At 43.4% G+C, this 21,847-nt stretch overlaps 1 protein-coding gene across 1 annotated transcript; it reads left to right on the forward strand.

Moving 5' to 3' along the window:
• Window positions 1-4,488: 4,488 nt before the first annotated feature.
• Window positions 4,489-13,122, forward strand: LOC115114507 (proteasome subunit alpha type-7-like). The gene is made up of 7 exons (XM_029642799.2): window positions 4,489-4,683; window positions 10,107-10,233; window positions 10,313-10,437; window positions 11,746-11,868; window positions 12,129-12,248; window positions 12,544-12,606; window positions 12,699-13,122. Exons 1-7 carry the CDS (start codon window positions 4,582-4,584, stop codon window positions 12,792-12,794), a joined length of 756 nt encoding a protein of 251 aa, XP_029498659.1. The 5' UTR covers window positions 4,489-4,581; the 3' UTR covers window positions 12,795-13,122.
• Window positions 13,123-21,847: the final 8,725 nt, after the last annotated feature.

A 21,847-nucleotide genomic window follows, 5' to 3' on the forward strand; every position in this document is an offset into this window, starting at 1 on the left:
ATGTCAACAACTACAGACCAGTATCCCTTCTTTCTTTTCTCTCCAAAACTCTTGAACGTGCCGTCCTTGGCCAGCTCTCCGCTATCTCTCTCAGAATGACCTTCTTGATCCAAATCAGTCAGGTTTCAAGACTAGTCATTCAACTGAGACTGCTCTTCTCTGTATCACGGAGGCCCTCCGCACTGCTAAAGCTAACTCTCTCTCCTCTGCTCTCATCCTTCTAGACCTATCGGCTGCCTTCGATACTGTGAACCATCAGATCCTCCTCTCCACCCTCTCCGAGTTGGGCATCTCCGGCGCGGCCCACGCTTGGATTGCGTCCTACCTGACAGGTCGCTCCTACCAGGTGGCGTGGCGAGAATCTGTCTCCTCACCACGCGCTCTCACCACTGGCGTCCCCCAGGGCTCTGTTCTAGGCCCTCTCCTATTCTCGCTATACACCAAGTCACTTGGCTCTGTCATAACCTCACATGGTCTCTCCTATCATTGCTATGCAGACGACACACAATTAATCTTCTCCTTTCCCCCTTCTGATGACCAGGTGGCGAATCGCATCTCTGCATGTCTGGCAGACATATCAGTGTGGATGACGGATCACCACCTCAAGCTGAACCTCGGCAAGACGGAGCTGCTCTTCCTCCCGGGGAAGGACTGCCCGTTCCATGATCTCGCCATCACGGTTGACAACTCCATTGTGTCCTCCTCCCAGAGCGCTAAGAACCTTGGCGTGATCCTGGACAACACCCTGTCGTTCTCAACTAACATCAAGGCGGTGGCCCGTTCTTGTAGGTTCATGCTCTACAACATCCGCAGAGTACGACCCTGCCTCACACGACCCTTCTCACCCCCCTTAAAAGACTTAGATGCACTATTGTAAAGTGGCTGTTCCACTGGATGTCATAAGGTGAAAGCACCAATTTGTAAGTCGCTCTGGATAAGAGCGTCTGCTAAATGACTTAAATGTAAATATAAATGCACCTGTACTGCCCTCTGGAGAGCCTTACGGTTGTGGGCGGAGCAGTTGCTGTACCAGGCGGTGATACAGCCCAACAGGATTCTCTCGATTGTGCATCTGTAAAGGTTTGTGACTGTCTTTGGTGACAAACCAAACTTCTTCAGCCTCCTGAGGTTGAAAAGGCGCTGCTGCGCCTTCTTCACAACGCTGTCTGTGTGGGTGGACCATTTCAGTTTGTCCGTGATGTGTACACCGAGGAACTTAAAACTTTCCACATTCTACACTACTGTCCCGTCGATGTGGATAGGGGGGTGCTCCCTCTGCTGTTTCCTAAAGTCCACGATCATCTCATTTGTTTTGTTGACGTTGAGTGTGAGGTTGTTTTCCTGACACCAAAATCCGAAGGCCCTCACCTCCTCCCTGTAGGCCGTCTCGTCGTGGTTGGTAATCAAACCTACCACTGTAGTGTCGTCTGCAAACTTGATGATTCAGTTGGAGGCGTGCATGGCCACGCAGTCATGGGTGAACAGGGAGTACAGGAGAGGGCTGAGAACGCACCCCTGGGGGCATCCTGTCAGAAAGTCCAGGACCCAGTTGCACAGGGCGGGGTTGAGACCCAGTGTCTTGAGCTTTATGATGAGTTTGGAGGGTACTATGGTGTTAAATGCTGAGCTGTAATCGATGAACAGAATTCTTACATAGGTATTCCTCTTGTCCAGATGGGTTAGGGCAGTGTGCAGTGTGATTGAGATTGCGTCGCCTGTGGACCTATTGGGGCGGTAAGCAAATTGGAGTGGGTCTAGGGTATCAGGTAGGGTGGAGATGATATGATCCTTGACTAGTCTCTCAAAGCACTTCATGATGATGGAAGTGAGTGATATGGGGCGATAGTCGTTTAGCTCAGTTACCTTAGCTTTCAGGAACAGGAACAATGGTGGCCCTCTTGAAGCATGTGGGAACAGCAGACTGGGATAGGGATTGATTGAATATGTCCGTAAACACACCAGCCAGCAGTTTTGGAGGGGGACTGTGTTATTGACATATGCATTTAGTCCTGCATGTTATACTAATTCCAAAACAATACATTAATATACTGTTGCTGTGTTGAATATCAGTTGTAAATATCAGTGCTGTGTTCTATCATACGAAATGAAACACAGTGAAAAGGTACTACATTTTCTTCAGAAAGACAAAAGTCATCTTTGCTCTGACACATCCACAAAGAATGACTAATCTGGGTCAAATATCATAGTTTATGTCAATTATTCGGTCACTTGTTGTCATTGCTTAATATGTTATAATCCTCTTTAGTAAGTGGAGATGGAAGAGTTTTGATTGTCTTTGGAATTTGAAGTTTTGACCCAGATTAGTCATTCTTTGTGGATTTGTCAGAGCACAGATTACTTTTGTCTTTCTGAAGAAAATGTAGTACCTTTTCACTGTCTTTCATTTTGTATGATAGAACACAGCTTGCTTCAGGAATTATTGGACCTTCTCTAAGGTAAAGCCCACACTTGATTTTTATACTTGAGTGCAGTCGAAATACCAGTGATTTACATGTAGTGTGTACAATTTCCCAAATTGATAATTATCTGAAAATGCTATAATACTAAATAATTCAAAAAGCTGTATGTTATATATGCAGGATATTTTATTTGTCAGTCCAAACTTCAAATTCCAAAGACAACAAAAAACTCTTTCAAACTCTTTTATAGCATATTAACCAATGACATATACTATGATCTTTTGAAGTCACATCAAAAGGAACAATTTGTGTTAATGTCCCCTGCGTCTTTTGAGAGTCAGGAATTACAGTCTGTTTAGTGGTTATAAAGAGGTTATAAATACCTGGCATTACAGTTTCTGGCAATGCATGGATTGGTGGTGAATGTGACACTAAACTATAATTTTCTCATAGGTGCTCCCATTTTAGAAAACAGTCAGACGGTAGTAGTTGTAATGTCTGTGTGATTATTCTCCAAAGCAGTCGTATTAGAGTGCAACGTGAATAAGTTGTCACAATGGAATGCGAAAGTATGTTTTATATGAGTTACCTGAGAGAAAATGACTACATAATACATTTGAAACTATTTCAAACTTATTGATCTTGATAGATAATACATAATACAGAGACGTAATGAATATCTTTCATTCTTTTCTCTGGTGTTGGTTTTGAAAACTTGGTTAATAGGCCTTTACAGTATACTGCTAACCTTGATAGAAAAGCCTATAACTCTCCATTGTTGTTCTGAAAGCTTCATTATATTTTGTACTGTCAGCCTTGTTGTCTCTTGTAATGCATTTTAAACTCTATAAAAAGTAGCTTTGCTGACCTTAATCGATAATCATGAAATCTTGCTTGTAAATAATCTTGTCTATGATATACATTTTTAAAACTAGTTAACAGGCCTATGCCTTTACTGTATACTGTTAACCTTGACAGATACGAAGTATATATCAGCCTACAACTTGTAAAAAAAAAAGGTGCAATTATACTGTGGCCTGGTTAATATTCATTACATGTAACTTGTAAATACATAAGATTTTGTTTTGATTAAAAAAAGTTAGGCTTATATATAGCGTACACAATAGCTTGTAACATACCAGTATTTGTAAACCTTCAAAAGAAATGGTGATATTAATGGGCTCCCGAGTGGTGCAGCGGTCTAAGGTACTGCATCCCATTGCTAGAGGTGTCACTACAGACCCTGGTTCGATTCCAGCCTGAAACACAACCAGCTGTGATTTTTAATTTTTATTGTGGTGCACAATAGGCCCAGTGTTATCTGGGTTAGGGTTTGGCTGGGGTAGGCTGTCATTGTAAGTACGATTTTTTTCTTAACTGATTTGCCTCATTAAATAAAGGATAAATTACTAATACTACAACAACAAAATTATCAATACAAATTTTCGAAGCTTTGCAATGCTGCGAAAAACAGTTGTACTGCACTAGAGTGCAAAAATATATCGATATTCCCAGTTCAGTATGTCTTTGCAAGGCAAATATTATTTAGAAAAATAATATTACACGATCACGCTGCCAGCATAATATCCAGCTGCTATGAGAAAACTAATAGAATAGGACGCTATTCTGGAACGTATTAGCTAGTCCATTAGAGGGGTGAACGAAAATGTCATTAATATATTTATCTTCCTGAGATATTAAAAAATTAATTGAAGTAATAACTGAAATATAGAAATAATACCAACATGTCAATACATTGTATCATTGTTTAGTGGGGTGCAATTAAGACATAAAAACAAAACAATATGTTCAAAACCTTTCTAGTAGTGGAATAATCCAAACTCAACCCCAGGGGATTGGAATATACAATGCTCCGGAAAGGAACCAAACAGCGCTGGAAACGTCTGTATCAACCCCTTACAATGGTTCCGAACCACACTTATAAAATATTTTCGAGTTATGGAGAGTGAAATAAAAAGTTTCACTTGGATAACTTTGAAATGGTGGGTATTTTCTTAGGGAAATGCTCAAAATTAAACTCGTCCAAGTTCAGAGTTCAAGCGCATGCGCTCTGTGAGTGTACACAAAAAACTGACTAGGAAACATTCACTAGCTGAGTAGCTACACACATTTCACTGCATTTGTTTCTAGCAACTACATAATGTCAGCAAGATATGACAGGGCGATCACTGTGTTTTCTCCTGACGGTCACCTTTTTCAGGTGGAATATGCGCAAGAGGCTGTGAAGAAAGGCTCCACCGCTGTAAGTTTATGAAGCTGATAAGCAGCTGTTAGCTATGTCATTTAGCTAACTAGATAACTTTTAGTGACTTGGATGAAGGAGAAAATGGATGGTTTCCACTTGTAACCACAGCCACAAAGTCAAAATTGGCTATATTACATAAAAACATTTTTAAAAAAGTGCTTTTTAACCAACCAAGGTTAGCAGTGTGGGTGAGGTTAGTTAGGTTTCAAATCAGATTTTAAGCAGGGGTGGGCAAACTTTGCTCGAGGGCCACATCCGGACTTTGAAATTCAAAGGAGGGCCAGTAATATCTAACAATCAGTGGCGATTTTAGCATGGAAATCTTTGTGGGGCCCAAAAAGGAAGGGGATGCATGCCAGCAAAGCCACGACACAACACTAAACAATACATTAATTGCACTTTAATGGTGACAAACGGTGCCCACAAACTGTTAAGGCCTACATGAAGCTGTCCCAACAGCAGTCCCAACACCTTACCACTACTACACCTGGCTATCAGCAGAGGCTTATCTGGCAGTGGAACAGTTAATTCAGCCTCATTTACGGCCTTTAAAAAAATCATAGCTGATATGGCTGACTTTCTTAAACAAATGTGCTTTCTAATGTAAATTGAGATGTACAAACTATGGCATAAGGGGACAACAAGCGGATAAGAGGCAATCTGTCATTTCGATTGAGACATTAATGAGCGGGCTAGGATGGAGGTAGTCTAACTATTTGTTTAGCACTTTTGAAATGTACAGCAACAGAATTCAGAACATGGGCTGTTCTTAGTGTTCTCCCTGTACACCAAGTCAGCGTAGGATAAATAAAGGGGGCTTGTAAATTAGGGATGCACGATATATCGTATCGGACGATATTAGCTAAAAATGGCGACATCGGCCGATGTCTAGTTTAATGCTGATGTGCAAAACTGATGTCAAAGCTGACGTGCATACCTATATAACGTAGGTGCATGATGTAATGACGCCACGTAAATTGTAACGTGAGACTTGCAACACAGCATTCCTAGTCTACAATGTCTGCTGTGTGAATCGAGCAGTCGAGCAGTCATTTGAAAGAGGAAGAACATTTCAGCAAGATAACTCAAAGGCGAAATCCATTAACACCAAGATAATGGAATTCATTGCCCTTGACAATCAACCGTTCTCTGTCGTGGGTGATGTTGGCTTTCACCGAATGGTCGTGCACCGGTACACACTAAGTATGTACTATTTTTTCAGATGTTGCCCTACCGGAGTTACACATTAATAGCATCACTGCTATTAGCTTCACGATTGACATTTGGACTAGCAATATCAGCCCCGTGAGCATGCTGAGTCTGACAACACAGTTGGTCGTCAAGGATTTCGTACTGAGGAAAGTCGTCTTGCATGCTCATGAATGTGGCTGTCATACCGCTGCTTCCATTTCAATGGCATTTGAGCACATGTTTGAAACTTGGAAACATGAACATGCTAGCTCTATTCGAACAACTGACTCAAGAAATAAGCTCATCAACTGCGCCGGCAGCAGATGTGATACCCTCTGTCATGGCATTGAAACGCCTGCTCAACAAAACTGCCCGACACAGGCTGTGAATAAGCGATTCGGTGGCATTCTCTCTTTACTGTGTCGCCACCATGCTCGATGCTATGTACAAGGACCACTACTTCGATGCAGACAAGAAACAGGGTTTACTTGAAATGTTACATAAGCAGCTAAACAAGATGGAAATGAACACAGTGACCGCACCGAAGAAGAGGCCACGGACAGACAGAGCTGAAGCATCCCTGCTTGACATGTATGATGAAATCAAATTTTGTTAGCCACATGCAACACCTTACAGTGAAGCTGTTCAGAAGCGACTTGGCACAGCGCGATAGCAGAGAGAACAGTCTATGACTAGGGTGGCTGGAGTCTGACTATTTTTAGGGCCTTCCTCTGACACCGCCTTGTATAGAGGTCATGGATGGCAGGAAGCGTGGCCCCAGTGATGTACTGGGCCGTACGCACTACCCTCTAGTGCCTTTCAGTTGGAGGCCGAGCAGTGGCCATACCAGGCAGTGATGCAACCAGTCAGGATGCTCTCGATGGTGCAGCTGTAAAACCTTTTTGAGGTTCTGCAGACCCATGCCAAATCTTTTAAGTCTCCTGAAGGGGAATAGGTTTTGCCATGCCCTTTTCATGGCTGTCTTGTTGTGCTTGGACCATGTTAGTTTGTTGGTGGTGTGGACACCAAGGAACTTGAAGCTCTCAACCTGCTATACTACAGCCCTGTCGATGAGAATGGGGGGTGTGCTCAGTTCTCTCTTTTTTTGGTCCACAATCATCTCCTTTGTCTTGAACATGTTGAGGGAGAGGTTGTTGTCCTGGCACCACACAGCTAGGTCTCTGACCTCCTCCCTATAGACTGTCATCATTGTTGGTAATCAGGCCCATCACTGTTGTGTCATCGGCAACCTCAATGATGGTGTTGGAGTCTTCCCTGGTCGTGCAGTCATGAGTGAACAGGGAGTACACAGGGACTGAGCACACACCCCTGAGGGGTCCCTGTGTTGAGGATCAGCGCTGCGGATGTGTTGTTACTTACCCTAACCACCTGGGGGCGGCCCGTCAGGAAGTCCAGGATCCAGTTGCAGAGGGAGGTGTTTAGTCCCAGGTTCCTTAGCTTATTGATGAGCTTTGATGGCACTATGGTGTTGACCGCTGAGCTGTAGTCAATGAATAGCATTCTCACATAAGTGTTCCTTTTATCCAGGTGGGAAAGAGCAGTGTGGAGTGCAATAGAGATGGCATCATCTGTGGATCTGTTAGGGCGGTATGAAAATTGGAGTGGTTCTTTGGTTTCTGGGATAATGGTGTTGATGTAAGCCATGACCAGCCTTTCAAAGCTCTTCATGGCTACGGATGTGAGTGCTACTGGTCTGTAGTCATTTAGGCAGGTTACCTTCGCTTTCTTGGGCACAGGAACTATGGTGGTCTGCTTCAAACATGTTGGTATTAGACTCGGACAGGGAGAGGCTGAAATTCTCAGTGAAGACACTTGCCAGTTGGTCAGCGCATGCTCACAGTACACGTCCTGGTAATCCGTCTGGCCCTGCAGCCTTGTGAATGTTGACATGTTTAACTTCTTGGTGACAGGGGGCAGTATTTTCACGTCCTGATGAAATGCATGCCCAAATTCAACTGCCTGCTACTCATCCCCAGAAGATGAGATATGCATATTATTAGTAGATTTGGATAGAAAACACTCTGAAGTTTGTAAAACTGTTTGAATCATGTCTGAGTGTAACAGAACTTATTTAGCGGGCAACCCCGAGGACAAACCATTCAGATTTTTTTTTTTAGGTCACTCTCTTTTCAATGGGGTTTCATTGGAAAGGCCAGGGGCCTTTCTTGCAGTTCCTATAGCTTCCATTATATGTCAAGTCTTTAGAAATTGGTTGAGGTTATTCCTTTGTGTAATGAAGTACGGCCATCTTGAACGAGGGTCACTTAAAGTGTACTGTTAGAGGCCGCGTGACCAGAAAGCTAGCTACAGTTTTTTTTCTTCCTGTATTGAACACCGTCTTCAATTTTATTGATTATTTACGTTAAAAAATACCTAAAGTTGTATTACAAAAGTAGTTTGAAATGTTTTGCCAAAGCTTACAGGTAACTTTTGAGATATTTTGTAGTCACGTTGCGCAAGTTGGATCAAACGCGCCAAATAAATGGACATTTTGGATATATATCGACGGAATTAATCGAACAAAAGGACCATTTGTGATGTTTATGGGACATATTGGAGTGCCAACAAAAGAAGCTCGTCAAAGGTAAGGCATGAATTATATTCTTATTTCTGCGTTTTGTCGCGCCTGCAGGATTGAAATATGGTTTCTCTCTTTGTTTTCGGAGGTGCTATCCTCAGATAATAACATTGTTTGCTTTCGCCGAAAAGCCTTTTTGAAATCTGACATGTTGGCTGGATTCACAACAAGTGTAGCTTTAATTTGCTATCTTGCATGTGATTTAATGAAAGTTTAATTTTTATAGTAATTTTTTTGAATTTGGCGCTCTGCATTTCCCCTGGCTTTTGGCCACATATCCCAGAGAGGTTAAAGGCATCAGCCGGTGTAGTACAACTCGATCTTAGTCCTGTATTGATGTTTTGCCTGTTTGCTGATTTAGGTGATTTTGGGGTTCAAAATGTTGGTTCCAACCGCCATGTCTTTGTGAAACGCAGAGTAGGTGATCTCTGCATGTGTGGTTCCCACGGTGAAGCATGGAGGAGGTGGTGTGATGGTGTGGTGATGCTTTGCTGGTGACACTGTCGGTGATTTTATTTAGAATTCAAGGCACACTTAACCAGCATGGCTACCACAGCATTCTACAGCGATATGCCATCCCATCTGGTTTGAGCTTAGTGGGACTATCATTCGGTTTTCAATAGGACAATGATCCAACACACCTCCAGATGTGTAAGGGCTATTTGACTAAGGAGAGCAATGTAGTGCTACATCAGATGACCTGGCCTCCACAATCATCTGACCTTAACCCAATTGAGATGGTTTTGGAGGAGTTGGACCGCAGAGTGAAGGAAAACCAGCCAATGAGTGCTCAGCTTATCAGTCCCCCGGGGTGAAATGAGCACTGCATACAGTAGATGTGTGGTGCTCAAAATACTTCCTATTCCAATTCACTCTCTTCAACCGGACAAACCGTGCCCGCTTCAAAGCTTGCGTCTCGTTTTTTGGCAACAAATTAGTCGTTATCCCTTACCTGTGGGTTTTACTGCACTGGCTACAAATGATGGAAAACAACTACACCGCTCACTTGACTACCACTACCAAATGCACAGGAGAACAGGCCTTGCAGTTTTTCACAGGAATTTGTTTTTCTTCATGGATGTACATAGTAGCTCACCAGCACCAACACCTTGGTTTGGAATTAAATTACATGCTAGCATGGCTAGTAGCTAACGTTAGCCAGCTGGAACTAGTATCGGGTCTCCAGATGATGTTGAGAAATAGTGCATTGTGGGTAGTTATCTGGAAATAAGTTAATAAATATGTAAAAATGCTAAAACCATTGTTTGTAGTTATAGGTAGTGAGATCGTGACTACGACTAAGTCTTTGACACACTGTTACTTTGAGTAAAAACTCATGCTTCCTACCCTTAAAGAAGAGATGGTCAAAATGGGTGGGGTTTATGACTCTGGCTGTGGTAACTACTGACTTCCCAAATGTATAGCTAGCTTACTCAGTTAACTAGCTAATAGTTGCTAGTAAATTATCATGTTCTATTATTTAATGCTGTTATCTGGAATATTTTTACTTGCATAATTTGTGTGATTACTAAGCTAGCAAGTTAGATTTGCTAACTGTCACAGCGCATGTGCTGTTTGTTTAAATAGCTAGCTGACTGTTTCATTTCCCCATTCATTCCTCTAACATTAGGTGGGCATCAGGGGCAAAGACATTGTTGTCCTTGGCGTTGAGAAGAAGTCAGTGGCCAAGCTGCAGGAGGAAAGAACAGTCCGCAAAATATGCACCCTAGACGACCATGTCTGCATGGCATTTGCAGGTACCTATAAACTTCATTAATATGCTTGAAATTGAAACCTGCTGGATGCTTTGGTCTTATTTAACCAGCTGTCTGTCAGGCCTGACCGCAGATGCCCGCATCGTGATCAACAGAGCTCGTGTGGAGTGCCAGAGTCACCGGCTCACTGTGGAGGACCCAGTGACCGTGGAGTACATCACACGACACATCGCCACCCTGAAACAGGTAGGATAGCCTACATCGCCATACTTAAACCGGTAGTCTCCGTTCCTCGAACTAAGAACCAACAGCCCCTAACGGCTTGAGTACCACAGAATGAGTCATAATACACACATCTAGAGGTCAAACAAGGAAATGGTTCCAATTGCTTTTTCACCATAAAACGTTCGCCATAGAGAATTTTAGGAACACTTTAAATTAGGGCTGTGTTTCATGTAGGCTTATCCTGGCGTGACATTTTGATAACCATGTAAGTGTATTTACGACAGTGAATTTTAGCCATATATTCGCCTGTATTTACCCCCCCCCCGTTAACGTGGCTATCATGAAGAACTACAAATGCCATGATGAGACTGCCGAATCGAGGCAAAAGTTAATCCAGGGATTATTACCAATTAGGCAGGTAGCCTAGTGGTTAGAGCGTTGGACCAGTAACCGAAAGGTTGCAAGATCGAATCCCCGAGCTGACTATGTAAAAATCTGTCGTTCTGCCCCTTAACTGACTTGCCTAGTTAAATAGAGGTAAAATAAAAAATGTAATTTCTAAATTGGCTATGTTTCTTTAGATGGACAATTCTGTCAACTGTCTTGTGCAAGTTTTAAATTGACACAACCTTTTTAGCAAAGGTATCATCTAGTGATGCTGTACATGAGCTTGCAGCGATTTGTAGTCTTACATGAGTTCTACTTTGATGCTTAAAAGCATTTTCAAATCTGAGAGTAAATAGAGCTGAATATCTTTAAGTCACCTTGTCTGAGCGAGATTTACATGGTTATCAAAACTCAAGCCAGGGTAAGCCTACATGAAATACAGCCCTTATTGTAATAAGTGTTTCTAAAATTCTCTGGGGAAGCATTTATGGTGGACAAACGATTGGAACCATTTCCCTTTTTACTGCTAGGTTTTATGGGTATTATAACACCTCCACTATTGCCATCCATGAGACACAGACATCACTCAACAATTGGACAGACTTCACTTAAACAGGAAGTCACAGCCCTCCGTAAATCTTTCTCTCGAGATAGCACCCCCCCAACCCAAAGAAAGCCATGTATGTGTGCCAGGAAACAGTAGCTTGTGTGGGACTTGTATTTTGATTTGGTGAAGCAAGGAGGAAGTGAAAAATACCTTTGTGGATATTTTTTCCAATTACAAACACCATAAAAACAATTGTGACATGACTTTAGATTTTCGGTGATGAGTTAATATGCAACAATCCTATCTAAGAGTGAGTTCATATGATGCTTGACTGAATGGTCTTTTGAAGGTCAGTTTTGTGTTCATAACCGGTTTTTGACATTTTAATTCTCTAGCGCTACACTCAGAGCAATGGACGTAGACCGTTTGGCATCTCTGCCTTGATCGTGGGTTTTGACTGTGATGGGACCCCCAGGCTCTATCAGACTGACCCCTCTGGAACTTACCACGCATGGAAGGTCAGCCAATCCACAAAGATTCCTTACCTTTCTCCACAGCCAAATATGTTAAACTTTCTTCACAGCTATAGTGTCTATAACTAGTGTGCCTGAAGTGTATCATTGCAAAAATGTGATAATTTCGTATCCTAAATGCTCAGGTCTGTTTTTTAAATCCACATTAGTAGGAGAAAATATTTTCCTGTTGATATGTATTTAAAATGTTTTACTTTTGTTTAAAAATGCTGAGCTACGGATTTGTTTCCTATGCCTTTGTTCAGGCAAATGCGATTGGCCGTAGTGCTAAGACGGTAAGGGAGTTCCTGGAGAAGAACTACACAGATGAAGCCATCGCCACTGACAATGAGTCGATAAAGCTGGCCATCAAAGCCTTGCTTGAGGTGAGGTCAAATGCTCTCTTTTATGGTCGTAAATACCAAACTGACCCCTAACCCCTACTTCTTAGGCACTTCTTGATCTGAGGCAATTGAATTGGTCTATTCACTATGGCAAAAATGCCACCTAGCCAATTAGAGGGCAAGATAGAGCTATACAATTAGCATATCATTTATACCTACAAGAATTCTGGATATTACAAACATTTAGGGGAAAGGGGACAATTTGCAATTCAGCATAGGTTTGCACCTGATCCATCATGCATATTTTTATGCGTACACCTTTGAACTATGTCCCCAGGTGGTTCAGTCTGGTGGGAAGAACATTGAACTTGCTGTAATTAGAAGAAACCAGCCACTGAAGGTAAGGGTCGTGGTCTCATGTCCTAGTATTTACTGCTTTGCAAATATATTCGTCTATGGGCTAATTGCTGTATTTTTTTTTACTCCATGTAGTTATTGGAGTCCAAAGAAATTGAGATTCTGGTGACTGAGATAGAGAAAGAGAAGGAAGATGAGGCAGAGAAGAAAAAACAGAAGAAGTCTACTTGAAGTCATAATAAAACTCTGGCTTTCATTTAGCACTTGCTTAAAGGCAGCATATTTGGTCTAACATCAAAATGTGTTTACAAGCCCAAAACAGCTTTCATGTCACACGCTAAGGGCAGAATCTTAACTTAATGTAGGTTGAATTAGTCACATCTCACATTGCCATCAATGCATTGTTTATGTGGAAATATAAGTCAAATGTATGGATCTCAAGTTAGGATTCAGACCTACAATGAGATCTCCTCTCTGCCCACTTAAGGTATGTTGTTGAACTTCTTTGAAGTGAATGTTTTTGGATCAAAATGCTTAATAAAGTCAACTTGTTCATGTACCATCTCTGTTTTATTCACAAGATGCCCTATTACTTTCTGACTTCTATTGCGTTATGGTGTCAGTGTTATTTTCTTTAGATTCATTGTTGTTTTTGTGAGGTGCTGGTGCTAAAATAATCATTTTCTGCAGGCAGAAACCGAGCACCTTATCACAGAAAAAAATATAACTAATATATATATCACAAACATACAAGTTTGGGGTCACTTAAATATCCTTGTTTTTGAAAGAAAAGCTTTTTTTTTTTGTCCCATTTTTAAAAGAACATCATTGATCAGAAATACAGTGTAGACATTGTAAATTACTATTGTAGCTGGAAACGGCAGATTAAAAAAAATATATATATATTTTTATATGGAATATCTACATAGGTGTACAGAGGCCCAGTATCAGCAACCATCACTCCTGTGTTCCAATGGTACGTTGTGTTAGCTAATCCAAGTTTATCATTTTAGAAGGCAAATTGATCATTAGAAAACCATTTTAAAATTATGTTATAGAAGCAATAAAACGGGCCTTTAGACTAGTTGAGGATCTGGAGCATCAGCATTTGTGGGTTCTCTTACAGGCTCAAAATGGCCAGAAACCAAGAACTTTCTTCTGAAACTCGTCAGTCTATTTTTGTTCTGATAAATGAAGGCTATTCCATGCAAGAAATTGCCAAGAAACTGAAGATCTCGTACAGCGCTGTGGACTACTCCCTTCACAGAACAGTGCAAACAGGCTCTAACCAGAATAGAAAGAGTTGGAGGCCCCGGTGCACAACTGAGCTAGAGGACAAGTACATTAGTGTCTAGTTTGAGAAAGACGCCTCAAGTCCTCAACTTCCAACTTCATTAAATAGTACCCGCAAAACACCAGTCTCAACGTCAACAGTGAAGCGGCGACTCTGGGATGCTGGCTTTCTAGGCAGTTTTAATTTTGGATTGGAGATGCTTAATATGAGTCTGGAAGGATAGTTTACAGTCTAGCCAGACACTTAGGTATTTGTAGTTGTCCACATATTCTAAGTCAGAACTGCCCAGAGTAGTGATGCTAGTCGGGCGGGCGGGTGCGGGCAACGATAGGTTAAAAAGCATGCATTTAGTTTTACTAGCGTTTTAAGAGCAGTTGGAAGCCACAGAAAGAGTGTTGTATGGCATTGAAGATTGTTTGTTAACAGTGTCCAAAGAAGGGCCAGATGTATACAGAATGGTGTCGTCTGCGTAGAGGTGGTTCAGGGAACCACCCGCAGCAAGTGCTACACTTCTCCCTCAGTCATTTAAAGTACCGTAATTGCTGGACTATAAGCCGCTACTTTATTCCCACGCTTTGAACCTCGCGGTTTATACAATGACGCGGCTAATTTATGGATTTTTCCCGCTTTCACAAGATTCATGCCGCCAAAAAACTGAGCACCGTCACATAATGTGACGTAAAATCGAGCGCGCTCAAACTTCCCATCATTCTGATAACGGTAGTAATTTTGTGACCATCATGGCAAAGATACGGAGAAATGCATATGATGCAGCTTTCAAGTTGAAGGCGATCGATCTGGCTGTTGGAAAAGGAAAGAGAGCTGATGCATGGGAGCTTGGCCTTAATGAGTCGATGATAAGACGTTGGAAACAGCAGCGTGAGGAACTGACTCAGTGCAAAAAGACAACAAAGCCTTTCAGAGGGAAGAAAAGCAGATGGCCCAAAGTATTTGCAGCCACTCGACATCAGTGTAAATCGTGCATTTAAGGTGGCGCTCCTTGTTCAGTGGGAGTCTTGGATGACAAGTGGGGAGAAATCCTTCACTAAAACGGGCTGCATGCGAAGAGCAACTTATGGTCAAGTCTGCCAGTGGGTCCTGACAGCGTGGAGCATTGTCAAAAAATCCACTATCATCAACGGGTTTCGAAAGGCTGGACTGCTGCGTGTTGAAGGGGCAGCATGAGCTCAGCGGGGTATTTGCCTCCGGATGAAAGTACCGAGAGCGACAATGAAAACGATCCAACATCGGATGAAGCAATTCTGAGGCTATTCATCTCCGACACCGAAGGAGATGACTTCAGTGGTTTCAGTGCACAGGAGGAGGAAGATAGTGACCAAGTTCATTTGTTTCAATGTACCGGTAGGCACCTGCGGCTTATAGGCATGTGCGGCTTATTTATGTACAAAATACATATTTTTTAATAATTCAGTGGGTGCGGTTTATATTCAGGTGCGCTTAATAGTCCAGCAATTACGGTAACTGTCCAGTGAAAATCTCACTTTTTCAAGTTAATATTCTGTTAACTCATACCCAAATAATGTTGACTTGTTATACTCATATTGTCCAAATCATAAATTGGAGAACCCCCCCACACACACACACCTCAATCAGACTAACTGAGCTGGCCAATCAGCAGTCTTATCACATTATTTTTTTTAACCAACATTTCACTCAATGTAATTCTAGGTAATATTTCACAGAAATCTGGAAACACTGGACAGTTGCATAACATTTTTGCATTGGACCAAGCAAAGGTCTTTTGGTGGTCCAAGATATGCCTCTTCCTTCCCTTTTATTTCACCCTAAATTTGCTGATCAAGAAACCGCTGCTCTGAATTTTTAAAGACACAATTATGGCCGGTGGTGTGGTAGGCCTGCTTAATGGAATTCTGGCCTCAGACCCCAGTGTTAAACTTCACTGACTTCAATCTGGAACCCTTTGAAAAGTGCTGCCGAGTTCTGCTGAAAAGCCCCGGGGTTCCTTGTGACTCTCACCAAAGACGTTATGGTGAATGGTAAAGTCCTTAATTTAGTCAACTCCCCCAGCCAGGATTTTCTGAGTGGGTGCCTTGACTGCCCTGGTAAGAGTAACCACAATTTGTCTGCAAATTGTCTTGTTTGTGGGGGTCATAAATGGATGGGAATTAAGTTAATTTCAGGAGTATCCTCTTATAGCCATAATATATACGTATAGGGTTTAAATGTCACATTTATCAAACTCATTTCTTAAACGTTCATTTTGTATTTCAATGAGTTGTATGTTGAAGCTCTGTCAGAAGCTCTTGTAAAATGATTATGCTGACGGAGACACAAGTCGACCAAACGTATAACAAAATATTTTTTTTAAATGTAATGCTTGTGGTAGTGATTTTAAAGTGAAGCCAAATTATATGGGAGCATCAAAAGTATATGGGAGCTCTCCAAGTTAACTCAGGTTAATCTTCTTAGACAGAGGTTATCTGCACTGAACAAAAATATAAACCCAACATACATTTAGGTTGGAGTCATTTAAACTCGTTTTTCAACCACTCCACAAATGTCTGATTAACAAACTATAGTTTTGGCAAGTTTGTTACGACATCTACTTTGTGCATGTATAACGGATGTGAAACGGCTAGCTTAGTTAGCGGTGCGCGCTAAATAGCGTTTCAATTGGTGATGTCACTTGCTCTGAGACCTTGAAGCTCTGCAAGGGCCACGACTTTTGTGGAGCAATGGGTAACGATGCTTCGTGGGTGACTGTTGTTGATGTGTGCAGAGTGTCCCTGGTTCGCGCCCGGGTATGGGCGAGGGGACGGTCTAAAGTCCCCTGAGTTACACAAGACACAAGTAATTTTTCCAACAATTGTTTACAGACAGATTATTTCACTTATAATTCACTGTATCACAATTCCAGTGGGTCAGAAGTTTACATAAACTAAGTTGACTGTGCCTTTAAACAGCTTGGAAAATTCCATAAAATGATGTCATGGCTTTAGAAGCTTCTGATAGGCTAATTGACATAATTTGAGTCAATTAGAGATGTACCTGTGGATGTATTTCAAGTCCTACCTTCATATTAAGTGCCTCTTTCCTTGACATCATGGGAAAATCAAAAGAAATCAGCCAAGACCTCAGAAAAAAGATTGTAGACCTCCACAAGTCTGATTCATCCTTGGGGGCAATTTCCTAACGCCTGATGGTACCACGTTCGTCTGTACAAACAATAGTACACAAGGGTAAACACCATGGGACCAAGCAGCCGTCATACCGCTCAGGAAGGATACGCGTTCTGTCTCCTAGAGATTTAACGTACTTTGGTGCGAAAAGTGCAAATCAATCCCAGAACAACAGCGAAGGACCTTGTGAAGATGCTGCAGGAGACAGTATCTATATTCACAGTAAAACGAGTCCTATATCGACATAACCTGAAAGTCTGCTCAGCAAGGATGAAGCCACTGCTCCAAAACCGCCATAAAAAAGTCAGACTACGGTTTGCAACTGCACGTTGAGACAAAGATCGTACTTTTTGGAGAAATGTCCTCTGGTCAAATGAATCAAAAATATAACTGTTTGGCCATAATGACCATCGTTATGTTTGGAGGAAAAATGGGGATGCTGGCAAGCCGAAGAACACCATCACAACCGTGAAGCACGGGGGTGGCAACATCATGTTGTGGGGGTGCTTTCCTGCAGGAGGGACTTTTGCACTTCACAAAATAGATGGCATCATGAGGCTGGAAAATTATGTGGATATATTGAAGCAACATCTCAAGACATCAGTCAGGAAGTTAAAGCTTGGTCGCAAATGGATCTTTCAAATGGACAATGACCCCAAGCATACTTCCAAAGTTGTGGCAAAATGGCTTAAGGACAACAAAGTCAAGGTATTGGAGTGGTCATCACAAAGCCCTGACCTCAATCCTATAGAACATTTCTGGCAGAACTGAAAAAGCATTTACGAGCAAGGAGGCCTACAAACCTGACTCAGTCACACCAGCTCTGTCAGGAGGAATGGGCCAAAATTCACCCAACTTATTGTGGAAAGCTTGTGGAAGGCTACCCGAAACGTTTGACCGAAGTTAAACAATTTAAAGGCAATGCTACCAAATACTAATTGAGTGTATGTAAACTTCTGACCCACTGGGAATGTGGTAAAAGAAATAAAAGCTGAAATAAATAATTTTCTCTACTATTACATTTCTGACATTTCACATTCTTAAAATAAAGTGGTGATCCTAACTGACCTAAAACAGGGAATATTTACTTGGAATTTCAGGAATTGTGAGAAACTGATTTCAAATGTATTTTGCTAAGGTGTATGTAAACTTCTGACTTCAACTGTACACCAATATGTTACTGAGTTACAGATCATTTAAGGAAATCAGTCAATTGAAATACATACATTAGGCCCTAATGCGTCATCTATGGATTTCACATAACTGGGAATACAGATATGTATCTGTTGGTAACAAAAAAAATAGGTAGGGGTGTGGATCATAAAACCAGTATCAGTATCTGGTGTGACCACAATTAGCCTCATGCAGTGTGACATCTCCTTCCCATAGCTGTTGATTGTGACCTGTGGAATGTTGTCCCACTCCTCTTTAATGGCTTTGTGCAGTTGCTGGATATTGGTGGGAACTTGAACACGCTGGCAAACTCATCGATACAGAGCATCCCAAACCTGCTCAATGGGTGACATGTTTGGTGAGTATGCAGGCCATGAAATAACTGGGAAATGTTTCAGTTTCCAGGAATTATGTACAGATCCTTGCGACATGGGGACGTGCATTATCACACTGAAACATGAGGTAATGGCGGTGGATGAATGTAACGACAGGATCTCGTCAAGGTATCTCTGTGTATTCAAATTGCCATCGATAAAATGCAATTGTGTTCATTGTCTGTAGCTTTTGCTTGCCCTTAACCCCACCACCACCATAGGATACTGTTGAAAACGTTGACATCAGCAAACTGGTTGCCCACATAAGGCCATACACACTGTTTGCCATGTGCCCGTTACAATTGAAACCGGGATTCATCTGTAAAGAGCACACTTTTCCAGCGTGCCAGTGGCCATCGAAGGTGAGCATTTTCCCACTGAAGTCGGTTACAATGCCTAACTTCATTCAGGTCAAGACACTGGTGAGGACGACGAGCATGTAGATGAGCTTCCCTGAGGTGCTTTCTGACACCTTCTGTTTGTGCAGAAATTCTTTGGTTTTACAAACCTACAGCTCAGACGATCCTACAGGTGAAGAAGCCGGATGTGGAGGTCCTGGGCTGATGTGGTTACAGGTGGTCTGTGTTTGTGTGGCCGGTTGGACCTACTGCCAAATTCGCTAAAATTACAAGAGGTGGCTTGTGGTAGAGAAATTAACATTCAATTCTCTGGTGGACATTCCTCTATTCAGCATGCCAATTGCAATCTCCCTCAACTTGAGACATCTGTAGCATTGTGTTGTGGACTTTTATTGTCCCCAGCACAAGGTGCACCTGTGAAATGATCATGCTGTTTAATCAGGGATGTACTACTGCTGATAGTTACATTTACATTTAAGTCATTTAGCAGACGCTCTTATCCAGAGCGACTTACAAATTGGTGCATTCACCTTATGACATCCAGTGGAACAGTAGTGCATCTAAATCGTTTAAGGGGGAGGGGGGGTGAGAGGGATTACTTTATCCTATCCTAGGTATTCCTTAAAGAGGTGGGGTTTCAGGTGTCTCCGGAAGGTGGTGATTGACTCCGCTGTCCTGGCGTCGTGAGGGAGTTTGTTCCACCATTGGGGGGCCAGAGCAGCGAACAGTTTTGACTGGGCTGAGCGGGAATTGTACTTCCTCAGTGGTAGGGAGGCGAGCAGGCCAGAGGTGGATGAACGCAGTGCCCTTGTTTGGGTGTAGGGCCTGATCAGAGCCTGGAGGTACTGAGGTGCCGTTCCCCTCACAGCTCCGTAGGTAAGCACCATGGTCTTGTAGCGGATGCGAGCTTCAACTGGAAGCCAGTGGAGGGAGCGGAGGAGCGGGGTGACGTGAGAGAACTTGGGAAGGTTGAACACCAGACGGGCTGCAGCGTTCTGGATGAGTTGTAGGGGTTTAATGGCACAGGCAGGGAGCCCAGCCAACAGCGAGTTGCAGTAATCCAGACGGGAGATGACAAGTGCCTGGATTAGGACCTGCGCCGCTTCCTGTGTGAGGCAGGGTCGTACTCTGCGGATGTTGTAGAGCATGAACCTACAGGAACGGGCCACCGCCTTGATGTTAGTTGAGAACGACAGGGTGTTGTCCAGGATCACGCCAAGGTTCTTAGCGCTCTGGGAGGAGGACACAATGGAGTTGTCAACCGTGATGGCGAGATCATGGAACGGGCAGTCCTTCCCCGGGAGGAAGAGCAGCTCCGTCTTGCCGAGGTTCAGCTTGAGGTGGTGATCCGTCATCCACACTGATATGTCTGCCAGACATGCAGAGATGCGATTCGCCACCTGGTCATCAGAAGGGGGAAAGGAGAAGATTAATTGTGTGTCGTCTGCATAGCAATGATAGGAGAGACCATGTGAGGTTATGACAGAGCCAAGTGACTTGGTGTATAGCGAGAATAGGAGAGGGCCTAGAACAGAGCCCTGGGGACACCAGTGGTGAGAGCACGTGGTGTGGAGACGGATTCTCGCCACGCCACCTGGTAGGAGCGACCTGTCAGGTAGGACGCAATCAAGCGTGGGCCGCGCCGGAGATGCCCAACTCGGAGAGGGTGGAGAGGAGGATCTGATGGTTCACAGTATCGAAGGCAGCCGATAGGTCTAGAAGGATGAGAGCAGAGGAGAGAGAGTTAGCTTTAGCAGTGCGGAGCGCCTCCGTGATACAGAGAAGAGCAGTCTCAGTTGAATGACTAGTCTTGAAACCTGACTGATTTGGATCAAGAAGGTCATTCTGAGAGAGATAGCGGGAGAGCTGGCCAAGGACGGCACGTTCAAGAGTTTTGGAGAGAAAAGAAAGAAGGGATACTGGTCTGTAGTTGTTGACATCGGAGGGATCGAGTGTAGGTTTTTTCAGAAGGGGTGCAACTCTCGCTCTCTTGAAGACGGAAGGGACGTAGCCAGCGGTCAGGGATGAGTTGATGAGCGAGGTGAGGTAAGGGAGAAGGTCTCCGGAAATGGTCTGGAGAAGAGAGGAGGGGATAGGGTCAAGCGGGCAGGTTGTTGGGCGGCCGGCCGTCACAAGACGCGAGATTTCATCTGGAGAGAGAGGGGAGAAAGAGGTCAGAGCACAGGGTAGGGCAGTGTGAGCAGAACCAGCGGTGTCGTTTGACTTAGCAAACGAGGATCGGATGTCGTCGACCTTCTTTTCAAAATGGTTGACGAAGTCATCTGCAGAGAGGGAGGAGGGGGAGGGGAGGAGGATTCAGGAGGGAGGAGAAGGTTGCAAAGAGCTTCCTAGGGTTAGAGGCAGATGCTTGGAATTTAGAGTGGTAGAAAGTGGCTTTAGCAGCAGAGAGAGAAGAGGAAAATGTAGAGAGGAGGGAGTGAAAGGATGTCAGGTCCGCAGGGAGGCGAGTTTTCCTCCATTTCCGCCTCGGCTGCCCGGAGCCCTGTTCTGTGAGCTCGCAATGAGTCGTCGAGCCACGGAGTGGGAGGGGAGGACCGAGCCGGCCTGGAGGGTAGGGGACATAGAGAGTCAAAGGATGCAGAAAGGGAGGAGAGGAGGGTTGAGGAGGCAGAATCAGGAGATAGGTTGGAGAAGGTTTGAGCAGAGGGAAGAGATGATAGGATGGAAGAGGAGAGAGTAGCGGGGGAGAGAGAGCGAAGGTTGGGACGGCGCGATACCATCCGAGTAGGGGCAGTGTGGGAAGTGTTGGATGAGAGCGAGAGGGAAAAGGATACAAGGTAGTGGTCGGAGACTTGGAGGGGAGTTGCAACGAGGTTAGTGGAAGAACAGCATCTAGTAAAGATGAGGTCGAGCGTATTTCCTGCCTTGTGAGTATGGGGGGAAGGTGAGAGGGTGAGGTCAA

This window comes from Oncorhynchus nerka, linkage group LG9b (genome assembly GCF_034236695.1).
Source record: "Oncorhynchus nerka isolate Pitt River linkage group LG9b, Oner_Uvic_2.0, whole genome shotgun sequence".
Classification (NCBI taxonomy): domain Eukaryota; kingdom Metazoa; phylum Chordata; class Actinopteri; order Salmoniformes; family Salmonidae; genus Oncorhynchus; species Oncorhynchus nerka.

Coding starts and splice junctions, on each gene's coding strand:
- LOC115114507 (XM_029642799.2), top strand. CDS start 4,582: ATGTCAGCAAGATATGACAGGGCGATCACTGTGTTTTCTCCTGACGGT. Junction 4,684..10,106: donor TGAAGAAAGGCTCCACCGCT/GTAAGTTTATGA, acceptor CTCTAACATTAG/GTGGGCATCAGGGGCAAAGA. Junction 10,234..10,312: donor TGTCTGCATGGCATTTGCAG/GTACCTATAAAC, acceptor GCTGTCTGTCAG/GCCTGACCGCAGATGCCCGC.